The 15651-nt window shown below is 42.4% G+C and overlaps 6 protein-coding genes and 1 long non-coding RNA gene across 9 annotated transcripts; 4 read left to right on the top strand and 3 right to left on the bottom strand.

Annotated features, from left to right (window-relative positions):
• Positions 1-21: 21 nt before the first annotated feature.
• RpL7-like (Ribosomal protein L7-like) lies at positions 22-1165 on the bottom strand. The gene is made up of 3 exons (XM_030385751.2): positions 1022-1165; positions 308-956; positions 22-245 (listed from the first exon to the last, which is right to left on the bottom strand). Exons 1-3 carry the CDS (start codon positions 1030-1032, stop codon positions 132-134), a joined length of 774 nt encoding a protein of 257 aa, XP_030241611.1. The 5' UTR covers positions 1033-1165; the 3' UTR covers positions 22-131.
• A 416-nt stretch (positions 1166-1581) lies between these two features.
• Positions 1582-6636, top strand: JhI-21 (Juvenile hormone Inducible-21). Its single transcript, XM_030385703.2, has 8 exons — positions 1582-1718; positions 2727-3060; positions 3731-3926; positions 4404-4506; positions 4584-4851; positions 5336-5660; positions 5720-5844; positions 5901-6636. The coding sequence occupies exons 2-8, from the start codon at positions 2843-2845 to the stop codon at positions 6172-6174; spliced, it is 1509 nt and encodes a 502-aa protein (XP_030241563.1). The 5' UTR covers positions 1582-1718; positions 2727-2842; the 3' UTR covers positions 6175-6636.
• Positions 6601-9388, bottom strand: PLCXD (Phosphatidylinositol-specific phospholipase C X domain containing). Of its 3 annotated transcripts, none has more exons than XM_089257018.1 (4): positions 9139-9388; positions 7329-8590; positions 6988-7261; positions 6601-6927 (listed from the first exon to the last, which is right to left on the bottom strand). In XM_089257018.1, the coding sequence occupies exons 2-4, from the start codon at positions 8284-8286 to the stop codon at positions 6690-6692; spliced, it is 1470 nt and encodes a 489-aa protein (XP_089113144.1). In that variant the 5' UTR covers positions 8287-8590; positions 9139-9388; the 3' UTR covers positions 6601-6689. The 3 variants fall into 3 exon arrangements, with proteins under 3 accessions (XP_089113144.1, XP_030241564.1, XP_089113145.1); XM_030385704.2 differs by having other exon boundaries at positions 7329-8500; XM_089257019.1 differs by having other exon boundaries at positions 7329-8500; positions 9150-9388.
• Positions 9389-9574: 186 nt separating this feature from the next.
• On the bottom strand, positions 9575-12383 carry LOC115563167 (uncharacterized). The gene is made up of 4 exons (XM_030385724.2): positions 12233-12383; positions 12078-12169; positions 11353-11641; positions 9575-11294 (listed from the first exon to the last, which is right to left on the bottom strand). Exons 1-4 carry the CDS (start codon positions 12238-12240, stop codon positions 9611-9613), a joined length of 2073 nt encoding a protein of 690 aa, XP_030241584.1. The 5' UTR covers positions 12241-12383; the 3' UTR covers positions 9575-9610.
• LOC149091610 (uncharacterized) lies at positions 11635-12285 on the top strand. Its single transcript, XR_016196365.1, has 2 exons — positions 11635-11789; positions 11853-12285. It is a non-coding gene; the product is annotated as an uncharacterized LOC149091610 (long non-coding RNA).
• Positions 12384-12848: 465 nt separating the features above from the next.
• On the top strand, positions 12849-15403 carry Plzf (Promyelocytic leukemia zinc finger). Its single transcript, XM_030385744.2, has 2 exons — positions 12849-13465; positions 13523-15403. Exons 1-2 carry the CDS (start codon positions 12947-12949, stop codon positions 14447-14449), a joined length of 1446 nt encoding a protein of 481 aa, XP_030241604.1. The 5' UTR covers positions 12849-12946; the 3' UTR covers positions 14450-15403.
• Positions 14950-15403, top strand: LOC115563148 (uncharacterized). Its single transcript, XM_030385652.2, has one exon. It carries the CDS (start codon positions 15027-15029, stop codon positions 15231-15233), a length of 207 nt encoding a protein of 68 aa, XP_030241512.1. The 5' UTR covers positions 14950-15026; the 3' UTR covers positions 15234-15403.
• Positions 15404-15651: the final 248 nt, after the last annotated feature.

Here is a 15651-nt window from a genome sequence, read left to right as displayed (position 1 = left end):
TACAAAATAAACAACAATGGGTCTTCGGCACTTGCAAATGTGTATTATAAACTTATATACATATATATAACTATATTTCTGCTGTGTTCGCTTTAAAGGATTTACTTAAAAGTGTACTAGATTAAACCTTTTTAGAGGCAGCGTGCAATCAATTCGTTTATGCCATTGCCACGATCGCCATACTCGCCGCCCCGCTTGAACGACACGGAGACCTTCTTCTTCCAGCCATCACGTGGACTTGAAAGCTGCCAATCAAATAAAAGATCCAATTAGTACATTATATCGAAAGAAGTTCAATATAACTTACCATAAAAGCACACAGGAATTCATTTACAGCTGCGAAATTTGGACCAACTGTGTAGATTTCGTGTATTATATCCTCTAAGCAGATGACACCCTTATCGCCCAACTGCTCCTCCACCATTGTGTTCGACTGTATGGCCGTCTTTTTTCCATCGATGTTTGCAAAGCCTTTCTTGAAGAGCAGCTCACGTATAGTGGAAAGCGTTGGAAAACCGTAGACCACGTAGGGCTCAATCACACGCAATAGCAATTGATTCTCCTTGTTATTTTCCAGAAATACAGCATTGTGCCGCTGTCCCATGCGCAGTGTCTTAAATATTTCCGACGTCGTCTTGTCGAAGATCTTTTTGCCTGCATGCCGCATCACCAACAGTAATTTATGATTCGTGTCGGCAGCTGATTTGGCGCTTTGCTCTGTCACGTTCGTGCGTAGAAATGTTTGTCTGATTCGCTTGGATGTCCGCTCAGCTTTCAAGTAGCCCATAACAAAGGACTCGGCGCGGCGGAATTTATGATGTGTCTTTGCTTTTCTTAGGCGTTTAATGCGTTCTGTGCGTTTCTGTTCAAGGACCGATTTATCCTGTTGAATGCGCCGTTTGCGGTGCTTCAGCACGGATACTGTTTTGCCAGGCAATTTGTTGGGCACTGCATATCTGTAAAGCGATAATTGAATTAAGTTATCGTATTACAATAAATTCAACAATCATCAAGCACTTACTTGTCGGACATTGTACTAAATTTAAGTTTTTCTTACGCAGATTTAGCAAAACACGTGCGAATACAATCAAAACAAAAACTAAAGGAATGCCAACCTCTTCCAAATGCTCACAGCAGCCGTGTGAATGGCAAAAGTTAGCGATAGTTCTACAAGGTGTATCGATTGTTTATTTAATTAATGCTACCGGAAAAGATGCACGAATACGTTCTTAAAATAGCAATTGTAACATATAAAACAAAAATAGCATTGGCAGCGGAACATTTTGTCATTTCCGGTTTTGCGCATTAATCATTTTAATGAGGTGCTCTCCGCTCTTTCACCCATCTAGAGGTGAGTGCTGAGATAGTTGGCGTGTCACGTGAATGCAGCTCAAAATTATTGGAAATCAACTAAAGATTCAGAGCCTAAATGATTAAATAGAAGTTTTTTTAAGACTTATTAAATATGTAGTATTTTAGTAATAAATTATATTGATTTAATTTTTCTTGTTCGGCTAGCAATACAAACAACAGAAATATAAATTAATACTTTTATATATACTTGTGCGTGTCACGCGTCCATCTCCGCTGCTGCTCTCAAATTGCTAAAATGCCGGTCTCGGGTCGCCATGGTAAACGCTTTTTGGTCAGCAAAACAGTTTCAACGCGTTACTCGAGTTGGTTTGTTGATCTGTTGCGCTTTAATCCTATAGTTTATGGTAATGCGAAAAAATATTATCAGGTGTCAACAAACGTGCAGTAAATGTAAAAGAGTGCGATTGTTCTCACTAACGGCAGATAAACAATATTTACCCTATATTCGTAAAAACTGCAAATGAAGCTGAAAAAAAAAACGACTGCCACGCGACTATATGACGAAATCGTTAAGAATTTGGCACGCGAGCATTCGTGCATTGCCCTCTATTAATTTGTGAACAAGTTTCTTCAACGTACGGACTTCGAATTATTACAAATAATAGTTGAACACACTCCAGTAGCTAGTAGCTATTAATGTTCAGTGTGTATGGAGTAAAACTTTTTGGGAAAACGACTGTTTTTTCTCAGCTTTTCAATTGCAACACGCTGACAGGCTAACGGCTGTTTAACAGGTTTACGATATCTGAATTGAAAATAGACAACGTCACGATTTATAACACTCTCACTTATCAATCGAAACGTTAAATTGGAGCCAAACAATATGATAATTAGAACTGTAGATAAAAATGACCAAGTTTGTTGTCTGATATTTCTTAATTACTTCTTGGTTTCATAGGAGCTAATTTTAAATTGGGGTTCACAAGGGAGCAGTTGATATTGCAGCTCAATTTAAATTCAAATTTCATAATAAGGGATTTTTCATTTGATATATCTTTAAGTGCAATCGTTTTTGTAGACTTATCTTATCTTATATTTATTGTGAATACAATTTAATTTAAAGCTTCCCTATAACTTAAAATGTAACATTTTTATATAAAACACGTTTGATATAAATTAAAAAAGAATAAATAAAATTATTAAAGAAATCGGGAAACAGTATCAAAATAAAATAAATATAAAACAAAAAATGTTTAGAAAAAAAAAAAACCAAAAGCTTTAAAACTCCACTAAATAATATTTGCAAAAATTTAATAGAATTTAAAATATAATAAATATGTAAAAAAAATGATTCAAAAAAATATTCATATATAATATACTTAAAATTATTTAAAATATTTGTTATTTTCAAGTGGCAATGCTAGCGCCCGCGGGAGAATAATTCATTGGAAACACCTCAAAGGGTATAAAGGAATATTTTAACTGATTTTATAGCGCGCAATCGTACAGAGGCAAGCACTCTATTATAATGACTGAGCGATATGCGAATGGGGTATCCACCAGTTTAGTGGAGCCCGCTGCCAATGGACATTCAGCAGAGCCAAAGAAAGTCGTTGAAGAGGGCGAAGGCGAGAAGATAGTGCTGAAACGTAAACTAACGCTAATCAATGGAGTGGCTATTATAGTGGGCACTATTATTGGGTCTGGCATATTTATAGCACCCACCGGAGTGTTCTTCTATACGGAGTAAGTAAAGCGGACATATAATTTGCACTTTAAATACGCTGAATTAGTTAGGATTAAAGAAGTGAAATGTATTGTATATATATAGCATATCATTTTGATTTGCATCAAGGTCGATGCTCGTGAAAGAGATATTAATTATTGCATCTCGAACTTTTGCAAGTTCATGAGTGAACGAGCCATAGGTCAATGGCGTATAATTTATTTTGTAAATTGGAACATTTCTTTATGCCAGCTCAATTGGGCTGAATTGCAAGCCAATCACTCGCTCTCTCCATCTCACTCACACTGTCTCCCTGTTGGAGAGTGGGCGAGGCTCAGCTATAGGTAATTAAGCCTTGTTGTTGCCTGCGCACACCCTTGAGAACATTTAGTTTAGCTTTGTAGTATTTTGTCGGCATCGCGAAATCGCTGACAATTGTTGCATCAGCCACAAAAGTATTTGAGAAGTCTGTGCTACAATTACAAGATTGCCCCAAAATAAACACTCACTCACATCGATTCACACACAGAGGAGAGACAGACCAGCGGAAAGAAAGAGAGAGAGCATGAGAGACAGGAAAGTTTTGCTTTATTTGTAGAGCCACTTTAACCACTTGGCGCCTATTGTTTGGACAACATATTCACGCAATTCCCCCTAACCGCTCCTCTCTGCGCTTCTCATTGTATTCAGATCCGTCGGAAGTTCACTTTTGATATGGTCCGCCTGCGGCATTCTTTCAACAATCGGCGCTCTTTGCTACGCAGAGCTGGGCACTAGCATTACCAGATCCGGGGGAGATTATGCCTATCTATTGGTCGCATTTGGTCCACTTGTTGGCTTTCTACGCCTATGGATTGCTCTGCTCATTATCAGGCCCACCACCCAGGTGAGTTGATTTGATTGCTTGATTGCCAACCAATAAAAGCTAAATTATTTGATTGTTATTAGTTTATGATGTTGTATTGATTGTATTGTATAAACAAATTGATTTAAAGCCCAACCTTCGACCACAATTGCTCGCAATTAGCAGTTGTTTCGTAGAAATGTTGAAGAAACGTTTTCACTGAATAGTTGAGGAAACGAAAATCAATTCAAGTTTTTCCGCCAAATAACTTGAATAACCAGCGTGTTGCAAGCGCAGTTGCAATATTGAGAAATCTCTATGCAATATTGTAACAGGGAAAGGAGGAAAGAAAGAAAGAGGAAAAGAAATACTTGCTGAATAATAACAACATAGACCGAAATGAATGAAAATGAATAAAAGAACAACAGAAATTTATGAAATATGAATTTGATTATACTATACATAAGTATATAATATTAATTAATATTATACATATAATCGGTAATTCTTTTTTCTCAGACAATAGTTGCGCTTACGTTTGCCCATTACGCCGCCAAACCGTTCTTTGAGGACTGCGATCCGCCACAGAATGCCGTAAAGCTGCTGGCTGCCGTTTGTCTATGTACGTAAAGCAATTGAAGCTTTATATCTATTTAAATCAGCCATATAAGATGTTATCTATATCAATTTATATTGCAGGTCTCCTCACGGCTATCAACTGTCTGTCCGTCAAGGTGTCGATGAAAGTGCAGGATATTTTTACGATTGGCAAGCTCTTGGCACTCATTATGATAATACTCGCTGGTCTCTATGTGATGGCTACTGGAGAGTTGAGTAACTTCTCGAATCCCTGGGAGGGCAATTACAGTGCTCGAAATATTGGCTATGCTTTCTACTCCGGTTTGTTTGCCTTTGGCGGCTGGAACTATTTGAACTTTGTCACTGAAGAGCTCCAGGATCCGTACAAGTAAGCATCCTCTCGATAACAAAAGAAACTTTTGAATGGGCGTCTAAATGAGTATGTGGGTGCGTGAGTGATTAAATAAGCGAATGAATCAAAGGTGGGGTGGTTGGGCGCTTGACTGACATGATATAGGGCCTGTCAGCAAGACAAATAATGACTTTGTCCTATTTGCCATTTGCGTCAGCAACAAGTTGCCTGCGCCCACTTGTTGAGCGTCCTTGATGTGCTGTGTGTATACGCATGTGTGAGTGAGTGGGTGGATGGTTAGTGGGCTGGCTGGCTATCTGTTGCGCCCAAGTTTTGCTTTTTACCCCTAATGAATTCAATTTGAACAGAACAGAACTGAGCAGCACAGCAGAGCACAGCACAGCACAGCACAGCAATCAATTTAAGTGCTCGGCGCAAACTGCTTGAGTCTACCAGCCAAGTGTTTTCTGAGGCATGTTTAAGGTTTCACAAATCTCAAATGTATTCTGTATATTTATAGGAACTTGCCACGCGCCATTTGGATAGCGATGCCGCTGGTTACGGGAATTTATGTGCTGGTTAATTTAGCATATTTTGCCGTTGTCTCCAAGCCGGAGATGTTGAGCTCTCTAGCGGTGGCTGTGACCTTTGGCAACAAGGTGTTTGGCCCGTTGGCCTTCATGGTGCCCATTTTTGTGGCATTGAGCACATTCGGCGGTGTGAATGGTGTGCTCTTCACCTCGGCCCGTCTGTTCGCCACTGGCGCCCAGGAAGGTCATCTGCCCAAGTTCTTTCAGCTATTCCACGTCAAGCAGCAGACGCCAATACCATCGTTGATATTTACAGTGAGTCAAGCGAACGTCAACAGTTGAGAGACTATTGAGTAATCTTCTGCTCTATATAGTGTTTGATGTCGTTGCTCATGCTGCTTACCGAGAACGTCTACGAGCTGATCAACTACTTTAGCTCTGTGTTGTGGCTCTCTGTTGTAGCCAGCATAGCAGGCATGCTCTGGCTGCGGCACAAGAAGTAAGTTCAATACACAAACCTTTATAAAACGTATGTAAACCTATTTCCCTCTTCAGACCGGATCTGCCTCGTCCCATCAAGGTGCATTTGGCTCTGCCAATCATTTTTATGACCATTTGCGTGACTTTGGTGCTGTTACCCAACTTTAAGGAGCCCGCCAACCTACTCATTGGCATTGCCATCACCTTGGCCGGCATTCCCTTCTACTACGTTTGCATTGCCTGGAAGCAAAAGCCGCGCTGCTACGGCCGTCTATCGAATGCCGTGGTCGAGCTGTGTCGTGCCATCTTCAATACAACCATTATAGAGTCCAACGAGTCGCTTAAGTAGGCTGCTGATCTGCTCTACGCATTTAGTTAATCACACAAAGCAAAGATATTGAACTCCAGCCAAGGGCTTTTTAATTGTTTGCCAAAACGTTTTGTATGATATTTTCGCATAGACATTATTATCATTCCTCAAAATTTAAATTGCAAATCAGTCGCTAGCTATAGTTACATTTTTGTATTATTTTTATATATTTATTCAAGTGATGGCAGTCGCAAGAAAGTTTCTCACACAACTTACATATATATATATAAACAACTATTTATACATAAATCATATTTATATATGTATATACATATGTATTATTGCCTCAGTTGTGACACGTTTAGGGAAACTGAAAAGGAAAATGAATTTAGCTATAAGTATTACTACACCTGAACTAAATGTATACAAATCTTTGTCGAGCTTCAAATAATTGGCTTATTCGAATGAAATTTATAAATGTGTTATTATTGTGAATGTAAACTGAAATGGATTTTTGTATAAATATTTAGAGTGCGCTTTAGCGGCACATTTGGCTAATGACCCATCTTTTTCCGGTTCATTTCCAAGGCCGTCTCGACGAGCGTAGTGCCACGTATAAAATCTGCAGCCACAATGTTCGCATGCTCGCCAAGCTCCTCTCGGTATAGCTGCGAGATGCGCCAATTCACATTGTCTGCCATTTTGCGTAAGCCACCGTGCTTATCTAGTATAACGTCCCAGGTTTCTGGAGTCAGCTCCGCCATGTCCACCACAGGACGACTCGAGAAGCGACTATATAAGAAAATAGAACATAATTATTCCTCCTCTTGGCGCAGCTTTCTGTACACTTACGACACATCGAAGTCGTTGATGTAGCGCAAATGCCGTTCGAGACGCGGCCACGACTGCACATTGCCCCATCGCTGATCCACGCCGTTGAAGAGCAGATCCGGATACTGCTGCACGACCTCACTTTTGTCGTAGGCCAATATTACATTCTGCTGTCGCTTCCAGATGTCGCGCAGCGTGGCATGCCAGGTGAGCGATGGGTGGACGATGAAATCTCCAAACTGCTCTCGCAAATAGGCCACTAGCAGATGATGCACGGCCAGATTCTTGCCAAAGCCTATTCCAAACACATGATAGCTTATCAAATTAAAGTTTCATTCAAATATATAGAGCGTGAGGCTTACCCACTGGAAACTCTTTAAGGCCAAAGATAACGATCTCATTGGTTTCTTGGACAAAGTCCTTGACCTGCTGTATGACCTCCTTGAGTGGACGTTGCTTAGTGATGCCATGATAGATGAAGAACTTCTCCTCGCTGGGACGATAGAAGCCGACACGTATGTCCAGGTAGCGTACTCCATGCAGCAGCTGGCCCCGTATATCATCGTCCTGGGTTAGAGCATACTTGGTGACCAGACTCTCGCGCAACAGTGGATCGAAATTGGGTCTGTAAGAGCCGGAGTCGTGCGTGCCCGGTATGAAGAGATCGCGTAGACGGAGATCACCCAGGCCACTGTGCCAGTTCGTCATCCAGCGTGGATGAGCACGAATACAGGTCTTGGCGAGAATGCGACCGTGGTCATCGCTGTAGCTTGCCCAATAGCCGTAGCAGTCGCTATGCGTGGTCAAATTCCGGGACAGAGCATAATCAAAGGGCACGCCCGTAGTGAACCACTGGGCCGATTGGCTGGGCTGGATGGCGGCCACAATTTGATTGTTGCCACCATTAGAGACCCATTGCTGCCGCGCCGGAATAGCATCTGCCTTAGCCAACGTTCCAGGCGTTGTGTAGCCATGAATGGGCACAAAGGCCACTGGGTCTGCGCCTGAGCCGCTGCTCTCCTCGCTCTCGTTGTCATTGTCTATACTCTTCGCAAATCCTGCCAGCGGCGTGCCCGTGGGCACAGATCGCAGCTCAAATGTGTGCGGATCCTGTATAGTTAACAAGACTTGATCGCCATCCCGGGCCGGAGCATTCTTCCAGCTGATCTCCACGAAACGCTTCCGGGCGCTGATCGTTATCCACAATTTCAACTGCCGTCCATCCGGGCCAGACTCTGGAGCCAATGTATCCAGCTGCTGCGCCCATATCGCCGGACAGATGCAGAGCGCCAAAATGAACACCAATTGCAATTGTCTCATCTCGCCCGCTCCTCGAATTATAAATGATTCAAGTTGATTGCGTTCCAGCTTAATCAGCGACACTTAAAATCAAGTACGAGTCCGAGTCCGAGTGCGAGTCGAGTCGTCTTGCCTGCCGAGCAATCAGATTGCGAAGATCTACCGTTTGCGACGAGCTTGCGTAGCGTTCTTATTGGAAGGCGAACGCGACGCTCGCTGGAAACCTCCGAGGTGTCTACGTGTGTACATATATATTACAATAGTATGACTATATTACCATATAAGAACTAATAGCTCCGTAAACAAATTGCAGCGAGAGAATCTGCTATAAGCAAATGAACGAAATCGAATTTTAATTTAACTGTATTGTTTTGCTCTTTTTAAAGTCATTAACTTTTATTTATTATTATTATTATTATTTTGTTTAAGCCGGATGTTCTGTTAATTTAAGCAGCTACTCGCATATTCTTTTTTTGCTGTGAACTCTACCTATTGTCTCGCTTTGTCTATTGCAAGCTCAGAGAAATTGTAACCAGCTTTGATTAGATGATATTTCTTGATATGGCAAGCGGAACGAGGCACCGGGAACAAAGAACAACAATACATTGCGTGAATCGTTGTTGTTGTTGCTGTTGCTTTGGTTGTTGAAGCAAGCGTACGGAACTTCTAACTAGATCTGTAATTGGCGAGCTGTTTATTGTTTATGTTTTGTATTTGAATTGATTAATAATTGGAATTGCCAATTATTTCAATGCTAATTAAAGCTTGCTGAGTTGAGCTAATTAAGAGTCGGGTGAAAACAAATCAAAGCAATTTGTTTTTGACCCCATTGGTTATCTCGCAGAGTCTTTAAAAACAAATAGAAACAAAAACCGTTGATTTACCGCATACGCAACCTTCCAGACCCGACTTCAATGAGCGACTGAAGCGATTGAGCAACGGATTCCATACTTTAGTCTACTTTAACTTTCTGTTTGCATTGGCAAGAACGTGCTAACTTCCATTTAATAATGGGCTTCACTCGATGGTGTTCTTTGCTTCAATTTACATTCGCCTGCTTAGAGAAAATAAAAATAAAAGAGATTCCATTTAGACCAAAGCGCAACACATTTAAAAAAAAAAAAAAACGACAGCTTTCGATGTCAAACCAAATCGATATTCACAATAGTATGTCATCATTTTGTGTGACTGTCTGAACGAAGGCGAATCAAACGTTAGTTTTGTGTGAATAGTTTTTATTGCGCGCCTTTATTAAATTTGAAATGACAATTGCCCTTTTATGTATAAATGTATTTAATTTGGATAGATTTATTTAAATATATTTTATTGGGATAATAATAGGCTATTATAATGTCACCGTTTCCATGTAACGCTCAAAGGATCGTGTGAGTAGCGTGTGATCCGGAGCCAAATGCGTGTCAGCCATTATTGCCAGCCTATATTTATCGCCGAATCGATGCAGATTCAAGGATAGACAAGTCTTCGATTGTGGGGGTCGAAATAGTAAGACATCCTGCACACGTTGCCCCCATGCTGCCTGGAACTGGGTGTCTGCTGTGCCATAGATCTCCGTGATGGTAACGGGAAAGTTATACGAGAAGAAGTTAATGAAGATCTTGGTTAGGACATGGGGCAACAATGCCGTCAGCAGACTGTACTTGGTCTGCCCAATGGAAGCCAAGTATAACATTATCTGCTGTTTGCGAATGCGCTCCACAATTTCGTGCAGCTGATGGGCTTTGAGCGCATCCGGGGGACCCAGAGGCAGTTGCAGGAAGACCACTCCTCCAATGTGCTCCGATTTATCTGCACTGCGGTCGGTGAAGTAACCCTTGGATATAGTGCGACATGTTGTGTTCAGCAGCGCAGGCACAGCTACTCTGTCCGAGAAGGTGTTGAAGTAGTCGTAAACAGCGCCTGCTAAGCAGGCCAAGCTGAAGTCAGACTCACGCAGCTGCTGGCCAAACAAATGCTGATGGCGTTCGCGCAGCAAAGCGCCATCTATCGATCGACTAAAGGAAACAATTTTGCGCCCTGCATAAGATTTCTTATGTAGGATGTTCAACTCCTTGGTGGGCTGCACGAAAAGAACATCATAGATATTCCTGGGTGCCTTGAACAGCTCATAGCAGATCTTGCAGAGCTCCAGCTGGGCATACAGCAGCAGTGGCACGTACAAATGCAGCCGAGCGCAATAGGTACTGGTATACGGAGTCTGGCCACGGAGCAGCACGTCGCGCAGTGCCAACAACTCACAGTACATGTGATAGGGCAGCAGGAGGAAATGATGCAGCAACTGCTTCCAGAGAAAGCGTGACCAGGTCTTGACTATGTGAACCGGTTGCAGACTGTACAGCAGAGCCGAGCGAGCCACGGCCCAGCTAAGATTGCGCTGCTCCAGCTCATGCTGGAGTAGCACATAAAGCGTCTGCACTACACCCAAATCAGCTCGAAAGCCCGCCGCGCGTCGCTGCCATTTGCGACGCATTGCTCGGGTGCGCCAATAGCCCAAGACCACATTGACCAGCACGATGAGCAGCAGTGAGAGCAGCTGGCTGAGATTCCGTGCATCCGGATGGGCCTTAACGCCGTCGGGTGTGTCGAGAGACTCGAACTCATAGATGAACTGCTGCCAGCGACAGATGATCAGATGCTGCACATGATTCAGCAGCTTGCTGATGTGCTCCGGCTGACGCACAAAGTGGGAGAGCTGCTTGGTATTCGTCGTCCGGGTCAGACCGTCCTGGAGGCCAACAAACGATTTACGTTCGTTGTCCTGCAGCAGCAGCATCTCGCTCACGTGCAGGTCGTCCTCCTCGGCAATGATCAAGTGATGCACCTTGATCAATATATAATAGGGCTGCTCCTGATCCGCATTGGGTATGACGGTCACCTGCCACTGGGGCAAGTCTGAGGGTATATACTTCGCGGCCAGCTCGCTGACGTACTCCTGAATGTTCGACTCGTTGACCGGACGTCCGCGGTATCTGTGCGTGCTGAGCAGCACGTGATTGTTGATATTGAAGCCACTGAAAGCAAGGCATAGTTAGATTCTCTGTGCTGATTCAGCCACACACTGCGACCCACCTGCTGTCGTTGACCCAGGCATAGTGACCCCAGCAGGTGACCAGCTTCTGCCTCAGTTTCGGAAACTTGATCATGCCCATCTTATCCTTGAGCTCAGTCAACTGCAAGGCGTAGGCGCGCTTTATTCTCTCATAGTCACAGACGCCCTCCACCTGGAGCAGGAAGTGAAAGATGCCCGCATTCTTGGGCGTATCAATCAAGGTGCGTATCTTCTTGGACTTGCAGATGGTCAAATTGGGATACTTGATGCTAAGCAGGTAATTCACAAGCTCATTGGTGAAATGCGCACCTGTCAAACAGAGACATAAATCATTTAGTTATAATATTGTATTTCGGCTACGTTTCGTCTTATCGTCTTGGTAAAATTTTTAATGAGTAATTCATTTGGTCAAGGTTCAGCGTGGTCGCTCGTCTGGGTACTACAAAAGGTGCAACAGGTATTATTTATAAACAAAGCTTATCAGTGGCGTATGCTGATGTACCCGCCCCCGCCCCTCTAGCGAGCCCCCTCATCGACCGTCAGAGTTGTAGACCTTATCACTGGCAGGCTAGCTACTGATGCGTATCCCATTAAGCGAATAGAGCAGAACCATCCCATCCTTTGGGTGAATGGAGCGGTTAATCAACCCATGCCTCGTTTATTTATAGCCGGCCTGTTTGATCTGTATCTGCAACGCCTGCTCGTCTGTTGACCGGAAAGGCTTCATACTAAATGGAATACTTACACACAAACGAAAGCAGCAGCAGTGGCAGCAACATAAGGGCCACCATGAAGCAGAGTAGAGTCTTTAGGAATGACTGGCACTCCTGCCAAATACTGTCAAAAACGACGCACTGTTAAAATGAATGCAGAATGCAGAGACTAGTTACTATATGATACCTTTCCATTTTGTATTGCTGCAGCTATTATACTATAAAGATCTCTATATATATGCTTATGTTGCTGCTGCTTTAGCTTTGTCTATCACTTAAAACGTTCGTTCGTTTTGCTGTACAAGGCACGACTGATCAGACAGATCGCAGCTCTGGCGAAGCTTCCACCAACGCTTCAAGTCTCTTATCAATGCGGTAAACAAATGATAAGGTTGTTCCTGCCGGCCAAGCAGTATATCAGCTGCTTTATAATATTCAATTAATTAATGTAATATGGAAATATTTTTCATTACTCAGCAATTTCATTGGGAGCATTCTGAAAATTGTAATTAATCTAGTCAGCTAATTTCATTTATAGTTAACGAGCAATTTGATTGACTTGCTTGCAATAATGAGATCTTAATATTGAGGATTCAGTATTCATAGCTCGTAATGTATTGCTATTAGGTAAAAATAAAACTGTGGCAAGTATTTGTTTGATGTATTATCTATTATAATTAACTAAGTGAATATTCCTAATCTGGAAGAGATCCTACAAGAACTTTAATATCTCGTTTTAAACTTAACGTACAGTTCAATCAAGCCGTTGTCCAAGCGCGCCCAATTCCTGCGAATGGTTCGTACTCAAACGTTTGCATGTGAATGTCAAACAGCTGTTTGTTGACTTGTTTACCAACGTTATTATTGTTTACATTTCGGATTTTGAGCAAAGTTAAATGCAATGCTGCAAACACCTATTGTTCAGCCCACTTTACATCAACCACTGCACTCCAAGGTGTCCAATTACCTGAATAATCAACGTAGGACAGGACAGTTTTGTGATTTGCAGCTAGAGTTGGATTCGGATGATGCGTCCTGCACATGCAGCGTGCATTTTTGCGTGGTTGCTGCACAAAGTCAACTCATTGGCCTCAATCAGCAGAAGCAACAGCAGTTCTCGATTCAAAATCCACTAAAAGTCACAATACGCAACTTTAACTGCACCGTGTGCCTGCACACCATCGTGGACTTTTTCTATGAGGACATTGTCTCCGTTTCCAAGGAGCATGAAACGCACTTTCGGGAGTTGGCGAAAATACTTTCTGTAACTGAGTTGTTGAATTTGTATCAAATAGATCAAAGCAGCGATGATATTGTGGGAGTGGAACCATCTGCCGCGAAACCGGGCGATGTGGAGGATACTTTGCAGCCGGCTAACAAAGCAGATGTGGTCTTTGAGAATCAACAAAGCTATTTCAAGGTAAGACAGCGCTGATTTTTTTTAAGCAATTCCATTAAACTATCCTCTCAATTGTAGCTCAAGAATCCACGCGCCGTTAAGTCAAGCAGCAAAATCAACTACTGCATTGGCTGCGACTTTAAATGTTATCAGGTGCAAAAGATGATTGATCACATGACCAACTGCGAGCCGTCCCACCTCACCTGTTCGCTCTGCGAAGTTGGCTTTCTGGATTGGCGAGAATATGACACACACTTGCGTCGCCATGGCTCCGATCTCCGAAAACCCTTCTTCTGCCTGCAGTGTGATAATCGCTTCAGCACTCGGGCCGCTCTGCTTATCCATCAACCGAAACACACAACGGAAACGCCGCATGTTTGCACGCATTGTGGCAAGGCCTTCAAGTGGAAGCAGGGCCTGAGCAACCACATGCTGGTGCACAATCCCGAAAAGCAAATGCTTTGCGATGTCTGCGGCTACAGCACAACGCACATGAAGGCTCTAAAGAGTCACAAACTTCTGCATACTGGCGAGTTCTTTGCCTGCACATTCCCTGGCTGCAAGCATCGGGCGAATCGCAAGGAGAACATGAAGCTGCACATTGAGACACACAAACAGGGACGAGATTTCATTTGTGAGGTTTGTGGCTGCAAGTTCAGCCAAAGCAAGAATCTCAAGCGACATGCCCTCAAGCACACAGAGGGCGGCCTCAATCGCTACAAGTGTCAGCTCTGCGGCTTTAGCAGCCATCGCTCGGACAAAATGAAAGAGCACGTGCAGCGTGTCCACACGGAGCGGGCGGTGCAACTGGAACTGTCGGAAACAGTGGATAGCTCGTTCGAAAACAAGATGCCAGATGACTTTGCATTACCGCCCATCGATGCTATGCTTAGGAGCAGTGTGAAGGAGCCTAAGGCGACGGGCTCACCACGTCGCAAAATAGAAGCGGCAACGCCAACCGTGAAGCGTTTGAAGACTTTGCTGCCTAAGGAAACTATTAGCTAGGAGAAACTTGAAGCTGAAGGAGCAGTAAATACCTCTATGAGGCATTGATACTTGATTGATATACTTAAGTAGCTTAAATATTTCATTAATTGACAGCTTTTGCCAAAATCTAACAGAATAGACGGGGTGATCTAACAGTACCAGCTAAATTGATTCCTGTGTGAATGTAAATGGGAACTCCAGATTAGTTGACATTACAGAAATATTTCTCATTAACGTCTTGATCACCGGCATTTGCGATTGCTATATAGAATTCCTATTTGCCATTCTTCCTAAATGACTAAAAGAGTTAAAACCAGAATATTATAAAACATTTAGTCAACCAGATCACATATACGCCAACGCCTTAACTACTCTGTATGTACTCAAAGAGTCAACAAAAATATATTGCGCACTGCTAAAAAGCTTTGTGAGAGCGATAAATGTATGGATGGAAAGAGAGCCGAATGGAGGTTGTTTAAAGCTTTCTTGAAACACTACACTACGTAGCCACAATCATTGTGATTGCAGAGCTCGAACCGCAAAGACACGTAAACTCTTTAATAAAATTCCAGATTTGTATTGAAAATAAATCGACATGTCTGAGGCAAGCTGCGATCAATATGAGCACTACAATTATGATCATGACAAGCACATGTTCTCGGGGCACAGCGGCAAGCAGCGCACCAAGAAGGAAGCCAGCGAGCACACCAATCACTTCGATCCCTCCGGCCACTCCAGAAAGATTCTAACTAAGCTTGTCAACACGAACAACAACAACAAGAAGGCGGCGTGCAAAAACTGAATGTTATATATGTATACATATAAGTAAATTTAATCAAATCGAATTTTAATTATACTAAAAATGTTGACGAAAAAGTGAAAGGCTCTGGGGGAGAAAGTGAGAAGCTGCTTATCTTTGGCTAAAAATAATAGCTTGTCATCGATAATAAATGTTATTAATATTGCTTTAAATTTAGTTGATTATATATACATACTATAAATATAATAAAACTCAATATTTGTGTATATGAGTAATAAATATAAATAAGAGTCTTTTATAGAATATAAAGCTATACATATTTGAGATCATACTTTTATCATTTACCAACAAGATTATAGTTTGTTTTATTTAGAAGGTAATATTTGAGTTTGTTTAATGACTAATTAAATAAGAGACGCTTTAAATTGGTCGTCCATATAATAATTAAAGTAAAGATCAA

Source organism: Drosophila navojoa, chromosome 3, assembly GCF_054131105.1.
Source record: "Drosophila navojoa isolate 15081-1374.11 chromosome 3, UAZ_NAV_1.0, whole genome shotgun sequence".
Lineage (NCBI taxonomy): Eukaryota > Metazoa > Arthropoda > Insecta > Diptera > Drosophilidae > Drosophila > Drosophila navojoa.
The sequence above is the reverse complement of the archived record's forward strand: the minus strand, read 5'-3'. Positions and strand labels throughout refer to the sequence as shown.